Raw genomic sequence first — 7,923 nt, 5'->3', positions numbered from 1 at the left:
TAATGGAGAGCAGTGAGGTGGGAGGGGAGCTAATAAAGGAAATGGGAAATGATGGAGATCTCTGGAGAGAAAGAGGTGTTGCTGCCGTATTTTTATAAAGGAGAGAGTGATGATAATGTAGCAATGCTGAGCAGAGTGGCTAGGAGGAGGGAACTAAAGCTTGAGAAATGCAAAAGACGTAATGTCGAGGTTTTCCTAAGAGGTGGCCAGGGTTTACAGAGAAAGACAGCAGAAACAGCAATAGCTATGAATCCCAGCCTACATTTCCCAAGCTCTTGCTTTGTTCAAACCACTCTCAGCACTTTACATATATTAACTTACTTTATTTCCACAACAATGTGTGGAGTAGGAAATTATCCTCAGATTGATGAGACTAAAGAGGTACAGAAAGGATAAGAATTTTGCCTAAATTCTTAATTTATGTGGCAAAGCTAGGATTTGAATCCAGTTGTCCAGTTCTAGGTCCTGTGACCAGTACCCCTGACAAAACTGATACTTTTTAGACATTTGTGGCATCCAAAGTGATGCTGACTTATTACACGATGTTTATTTTATTTATAATGTGTACCTCACCCATTTCCAAAGTATGAGGGAGCTATAGGAACTTGATTAATATGTGTTGCTTTGACATAGGACGTATTTGGATGGAGTCCTTTAAATTTAAATTGGAGGTCACTTCAACTGATAATCTTAGACTTGAAAGAAAAATTATAAATAATTCTATTTAATGCTTGAATCCTCTCTAGAATGTTAATACATTTAGGATTTTTTTTTTGCTTTTCTAGGGCTGTACCCATGGCATATGGAGGTTCCCAGGCCAGGTGTCTAATCAGAGCTGTAGCCGCCAGCCTACACCTCAGCCACAGCAATGCCAGATCCGAGCCGCATCTGCGGTCTACAGCACAGGTCACGGTAATGCCAGATCCTTAGCCCACTGAGCAGGGCCAGGGATTGACCCCGCAACCTCATGGTTCCTAGTCAGATGTGTTTCCGCTGCACCGCAACGGGAACTCCCATCTAGGATTTTTTGATCTGCTGTTATTCATAATCCACTTTGCGAAGATCAGAGGGGTAAGACACCATGCTGAATGGACCCAGCCGTCTGCTGCTGTTGCTCCTGGATCTCAATCCTGCCTCGGCCATTTACCTATTAGCTTTGAGTCCTTGATGAACTTACTTAAATTCTTTGTTCTTCAGTTTTCTCATTTTTAAATGGCAGTAATCGTAATAGCTGCTTGTGATTTGTCACAGCTGCGACATCACACAATGAGTGAAGATGCTCTGCAAGTGCCGAGCGTGTCGTAAACTTGACACAAATTACTTCTTACGCTTGTGTCTGTCTTCCATCTTCTCAGCCAGAGCGTGTATTATGCCCAACCTATGACATGAGAGGATTTAAGGCGATACTGAAAGCTTGTACTGTACAGTGTTGGTACGTAGGCGTATAAATAAAGTTGATAATGACGATGATGGGACATAGCTGTCCATTGGAGGCATCTGTTTCCTGAGTACCATTCCAATGCGTTTGTGCAACTCTTTTGTGTGAGTGCTGAGGTCTGTAGCATTGTGGTCTCATTTTGTACACATTCTCTTCAGAATTAAAACTGATGGAGGAGCTCCCCAAAAAGCTTGCTCTTCAATATTGAATCTCTTCTTACTCTGTCTCTAAGGTTTAATCCATAGTTTGTATCAGAACTTTGTCTGTGCGGTACCTTTAACTGTTTTGAGCTGTTTTCCTATGTAGACACCAAACACAGGATCTTACTTTTGTTTGTTTTCTCAGCTTCTCAAAATGCGGTTGTGGTAAATTTACTGAAATGCCAAGGGGAAAGTTGGGAGATGCTTTAGATCTGCACTGTCCTGTGTGTAGTGATTAGTGATACATGACTCTTGAGCCTTGAAACGGGCCTGATCCAAGTTCCAACGTGCTCAAAGCATGAAAGACACGTGGAATTTCAGACTTAGTGTGAAAAGGGAGTGACTGTCTCATTAATAATTTTACATTATATGTGAAATGTTTTTGATATATTGTGTTAAATATTACCAAAGTTGATTTTACGTGTTTCTTTTTGTTTTAAAGTGGCTCACATTACATTTTTATTGAATGGTGCAGAGAACCACGGGACACATATTTCAGCATATTTAAGGTTCCGAGTGATCCTGCAGTAAAAGAAGCTGTTTAACTTAAAAAAAGCATTATTTGGCAAAGTGATTTGATAGCAGGACATATACTAAATTCTAGGAATTTAGGGTACTAAGGATTAACTTTTGGAAAATTCTATTTGAGAAAAATAACTTAGCCTAGTTATTAAGCAAAAATTCCTTTTGCTAGACCTAATAAAATTGAACACAATGTGATCTTTTTTCTTTTAGAACTCCAAATCCACCTCACAATCTGATTTTTATTGGTTGGTAACAATTAGACTGACAATAATATTTTGCTTCATATTTTCCTACCTTTTCAGAGATTAAATTCCGTGAACTACAAATCATGTACTTACTATGGGACCTATTTCAGTTAATTGAATCTCCTGGTTCACACCAGGAAGCTACACTCTTTCCAATGACTGAAGCATTACTTCATCTCAACGACCTTTTCCTGAGGTCAAGCCTCCCTTCTCTCTGCTCAGACTCCCACTGTATTCTACTAATTGGCCTCACACTGCCATTTTTGCCTCTCTCCAATTCATCTACTATAGTCCAGAGTAATTAAAAAAAAATCAGATTGCTTTTCTGCTTAAATTTTTTCAATGTTTCCCATTGCAATTAGGGGAAAAAAATTTTTAAATCTTTTTTGTTGCCCACTTGATCATCAGACTGTTCTTTCTTAAATTATCGCACAACCAGGCTTGCCTTCCTTAGTCACATCAAAGTCTGTCTCTTTCCAGGGCTTCTATCTACTTTGCTTTGAAAAGTCATTGCTAAACTGTCCTGAAGCTTCCAGGCCTTCCCTTTTTATCAGATTGGCAAATTTCCAGACAAATATGTCCTTCCTCCTCTTGGTGAGACATACTTCATCCTTGGCCAAGAGTTCTTCAGGGCGTAACTTTAAACCACAGTCCAGGAAACTACATCCTATCTCACCACCATCTCAGTAAGCAGCTTTTCACTTCTATCTTCATTTTTCTTCCAATGTCCAAGCTCTTGTTTTGTCATGAAGCTCTTGGATGCTTCATGAATGTTAGTTACTTTCTAGGACTCTTGAAGAAATAATATTAGCCTTCACATAAATCAGGAAGCGTGAGTAGTGGTTGACTTCTATAATGTTAGACTTTTGTCCATTTTAATGTGAGCTGTAAAGAGAATCAAGCTTTTTGCTCCCAAGTTTGAGGATACGTACGACACAGTTTGGTGTGCAGAATCATCCAGGAAAAATGCCAGTGGCTGTGGACAGTAAAGAAATTCTGTCCATCACAGACTGGGTATTTCTCTGATCTTTCACCTTAGGTCTACAGTATTTATAAAGAATTGTTATGAAACTGCACAGCTCACTACATGGACAACTTGGGGGTGTCCCAAAGAGAATCTTTGTGCACTTGAGGATGTCATGGTGAAAATTAACTGATCAAGGTTAGCTTTGGGCACTAGGAAGACAGTTAAATTATGACCTTCAAGCAACCAAAGAAAAACCATTTTAAAAGTATATCAACCCCACCCTCCACCAAATAAACTAAGAAACTGACCTGTTAAGCTATCTATTTTATGCAGTGTGCCTTACCAGTGTTGTTTGGAAATGTGTATTCTATTCCATTTTCAAATCATCCCTGGTAGGAGGTTTTTAAAATGTTAAATGGAGTTGAATGACTAATTCCAGACTCCTTTCTTTTGGAAATAGCGTTAGATTGGATCTGTAACAGGATGTTTTTCACTTGCTTAGCTGCATAATCTCTCATCCTCCCCCTATATTGTTTGTCGGAATCTGCACTAAAGATAACAGTGCAAACCTGACCAATCCAAAGAACTTTATGTAGAAAACTCCCTTCAAGTAGGAACAGGTAGCATACACAAAATTTTGGAAACAGTGTAGCAAAGGAGAAAAATATGGTTGAAATGGCTAGCACGATTTCTGCTTGTTTAAAAACCTTTTTTTTTCCATTTCCAATATGAAAACTTTTAAAAGAACATCTAACTAAATATTCATCAGAAATACTTAACCTTTAACAATTTTGGCAGATTTTGCTTTTTTTTTTTTCTTTTTCCCTAAGTATCTTCTATTTGATAAATGTCCAGGTAATTGTCTAAATAATTTGTACTTAACTTGTCTTTAAAATGATTCACTTTAGAAAATAATCTGGTCAACCAACAGATTTTAGTCGGTAAGGAATATCCTCAGAAACAGATTCGTGAAATGTTGTATTATTTTTGATAATTAAACTTAAGAACTAGATACTTAAAGATATACATGCCTTATACCTATGCAGGGCTTGAGATACTTTAAAGGCTCTGAGGCTTTCTGACAATGTGGTTGTTTTGAAACCTGGCCCTTAGGCAACTGATTTGTAGGTGTATTTTTTTGATGGTTTAAGAATAGCTATTTTAAACCTCTCTTTTTCAATATCAGAACCAGAAAAACGCAAGAAACATAAAGCCTTACGTATTTCTGCACCTTCCTTTTCTCTGCACTGGAGCCTTCCCTCTGGCCATGTGGATCTTGTTCCTGACAGTGGCTTTGTTACTATCACACTTCTTGGAGGTGGAGAGTATCAGGTATAGTTTTCATTATCGTGCTTGCCAAGCCTGCTTGTATTTATATTTGGTCCAAAGAGGAAAGTTCTTTATGAAACTCATCCACCATGAAAACTTACTCCTTTGCAACTTTTGAAAAGCATAAGGTGAAGACATAAACACTGATGCTGAATTGATGAGTGTACGTTTCCACAGTGGTGGACTGGGCTGTTACATTGGCAACGTCTCTGTCTCTTTTTTTTTTAAGCCTACCCTGAACCTACAGCCAGCCATCCAAGGGTTCATGAATAGTTTAACAAAGAAAGGGCAGAGCTATTGAGTAATCCAGGCTCATTAATTGTGTACTTGCCAGGAGGATCTGTCTTTAAATCATTAATGCAGGCAGCATTTCTCTCTAGAGCCATCAATGTGATTCTACTGCCTGAAAAATGTAATAATGATGGATTTTCTTATCATTTTTCTTTTACTTTTTATTGGAACTTCAGAGACACAGGTATTTTATACACACACTTAAAAACCAATGGACTGTAGATTTCTAAAGACTCTTAAAGAGTTGTTTTTTGTGGTGATGAACTAGGAGAGATAGAAATGCTGATTTAGTCTTTGATAATGTAGTATGTTTTGTAAGTTTTTATTGTTGTTATTTGATAAATAGCTATGTGCTATAAAAATTTATATTTTACAGTAATAGGGAACATATTGTGATATCTTAAATAGTGCAGAGTTAAGTTGTGAAGTGTTGCTTTTTCATTGTGATAGATTTCTTACTTCAGCCTCCTTGTGTTTCAGCATTTTAACGTAATTATCTCTTCTTGGTGTTCTAGGTTGATGTTTCCAGTGCTGTTCCTGGTACCAGGTACAACGTAGCCATCTCTTCCATTTCTGCTACAACATACAGCTCCCCGGTTAGCAGAACAGTGACAACAAATGTGACAAGTAAGCGTGTGTTTTCCATGACCTTTTTAAACAATGTGTTTGGAACCATTACAGATCTCTTGGGTAGAACTACATTGGCAGTATATGCATTGTATGCATGAAAACACTTTAGTAATTCAAGCAAAATGGAAACTTAAGAAAGTGATCTGCTTAGAGCCTGCGTTCTCCTGGTTCTTTATCTTCCTTTACTTTCAAGGAGCAAAGATAATTTTTCTATACTTGTTTATGAATGGATGAGATAGACTGTTAATGGTCGTATTTAAAGAATACAAAGCATGGAATAAGCTCACTATACTTGCTCTGGAAGAATTATTTAATTTGTAAGCCTGGTTCTTGTTTTCTTAGTTTTTGTGGTTAAGCCTTGTATCAAGCAAGTTTCTTAAAGTTGATTTGGCATTAGAAATATATTTGGCATGTAGTTAGTAGCATTCCATTTTTTACATTCTTATGAAGGAATGTTTTTGGTATTCCCCAAAGCATTAACCTTTTTTTTTTTCTCTTGATAGCAGATTTCTAGAGAGGATAAACTCATACTTATGAGACCACTAGTCTTTGGGAACATCAAAAGTCTACAATTTATAAATACTTTTCTTACATATGATTGTAAAAATATTATTGTTGTTTGACCTTTTAACAACATGAATTTTTTTAAAAAAATAGAACCAGGGCCTCCAGTCTTCCTAGCAGGGGAAAGAGTCGGCTCTGCTGGGATTCTTCTGTCTTGGAATACACCGCCAAATCCAAACGGGAGAATTATATCCTACATTGTGAAATATAAGGAAGTTTGTCCATGGATGCAAGCAGCATATACACAAGTTAGAACAAAGCCAGACAGTCTGGAAGTTCTTCTTACTAATCTTAATCCTGGAACAACATATGAAATCAAGGTAATTATTTTGTAAACAATTAGTATTAAAATATTTCTCTTCTTCTATTTGGCTGTGCCCACAGCATGAGGAAGCTCCTCAGCTGCGGTGACACGGCCAGATCCTTAACACGCTGCACCACTAAGGAACTTCCAAAATAATTCTTTCATTTTAAAAGTGAAGGAGCTTTTTCTTACCAGGTCGAGCCTTTGCAACTAAATGCTACAAGTGACTGAATAATGGTCATTTGGCCTCATTGCCCATGTGGGCTTTTAAAACCTGAACACATATTAATCTCATTTCATTGTTATGCATATTTACATAATTTATTTATTTAAAAAAAACATTAAATACTTCTAAAAAATAAAATTTAAATCTAATAATTTAGGCCTTATACATGCGTGTATTCTACTTTTTCATCAAATTTAAAGTTAGCTTTGCTATTTTTCTTTTAATCATCTTATATTTCTGTGTCTGTTACTGAAATATTGGATATTGGTTCAAAAATTTCTAAAGTACCAGTTTCTCAAAGAACAATGAATTTGATTCGCTTCCATTCAACAAATATTCCTGACTGCTTATTACATCTTTTACGTTTATAAAGACTTTTATGCCCTTGCAATGTTAAATATACAAAATCTAAGAACATCTTATTTAAATAGTAAGTAACACTAACATAAAGAGCTGTCCTAGATTAGTTAGACCATATGGAGATGTTTATAATTAGGAGATATGCATGCTATTTCCAGGGGTTTGTGAAGACGGCAAGTATCTTCTTATTCCTCCCTATTTTCAATTTACTATCAATATGTTCTTAGAGTTTTGACTGTAGAGAAAATAGTTCTGTAAATATATGGTCTATAAAGGCTGCATAAATATGTGATGACGCATAATTGAGATGGCCATCTAAGTGGAAAGAAATGATGAGATAGATACTTGCCTGTTTTTTTAAAAATATCATTGCAAGTATGCCTCTTGGCACAATCAAATAACACAATAAGAAGAGGAGAGCATATACCACGAGTGAGGACCCCCCCAAACAGTAAAGGAAAAAAACAAACTTTTACTGACGCAGTGGTCAAAACCAAATATTTGATAGCTCTTTTTCTGCAGAAACATGGGTTAGAGAGTGGGCACCCTTTTCCTGACGTCTCTAAATCGTACAGTGCAGGTATTTTCTATCAACAAGCACACATGCAGATTAATTTATCTGTTAAATGCTTTTCAGGATAATAAAAAAGATTACATTCACTGTGATATGAGAAGCTATTACGGGTAGAAAGGTGACTTAGCCAACCCAGTTCTGCTTAGATCCATGGGTATGGAGTTCAATTTTTTCCCCCCAATGTTTAACATTTTTATTTTGAACTCATTTGCCTAATTAGATTGTAAACTCTAAAGTAAGACACCATGTTCCTTGCAGAAATAATCATAG

The 7,923-nt window shown here is 36.6% G+C and overlaps 1 protein-coding gene across 4 annotated transcripts in view; it reads left to right on the top strand.

Moving 5' to 3' along the window:
- The first annotated feature begins 4,920 nt into the window (after positions 1-4,920).
- Positions 4,921-7,923, top strand: part of PTPRQ (protein tyrosine phosphatase receptor type Q) — a 224,236-nt gene continuing 221,233 nt past the window's right edge. For 3 of the 4 annotated variants that reach the window (XM_084957734.1, XM_021093069.2, XM_084957733.1), the window contains exons 1-3: positions 4,921-5,179; positions 5,511-5,622; positions 6,283-6,509. In XM_084957734.1, the coding sequence (XP_084813860.1) occupies positions 5,123-5,179; positions 5,511-5,622; positions 6,283-6,509 (396 nt within the window). In that variant the 5' untranslated portion in view covers positions 4,921-5,122. Of the gene's footprint in view, positions 5,180-5,510; positions 5,623-5,972; positions 6,510-7,923 lie in introns of those variants that run through there. The other variant, XR_014804594.1, reaches the window with a different exon arrangement.

Source organism: Sus scrofa, chromosome 5 (genome assembly GCF_054392235.1).
Source record: "Sus scrofa isolate SSC_HxYL_T2T_F1_AM1 chromosome 5, Sscrofa_HxYL_maternal_Yorkshire_Landrace_v2.0, whole genome shotgun sequence".
NCBI lineage: Eukaryota > Metazoa > Chordata > Mammalia > Artiodactyla > Suidae > Sus > Sus scrofa.
The sequence above is the reverse complement of the archived record's forward strand: the minus strand, read 5'-3'. Positions and strand labels throughout refer to the sequence as shown.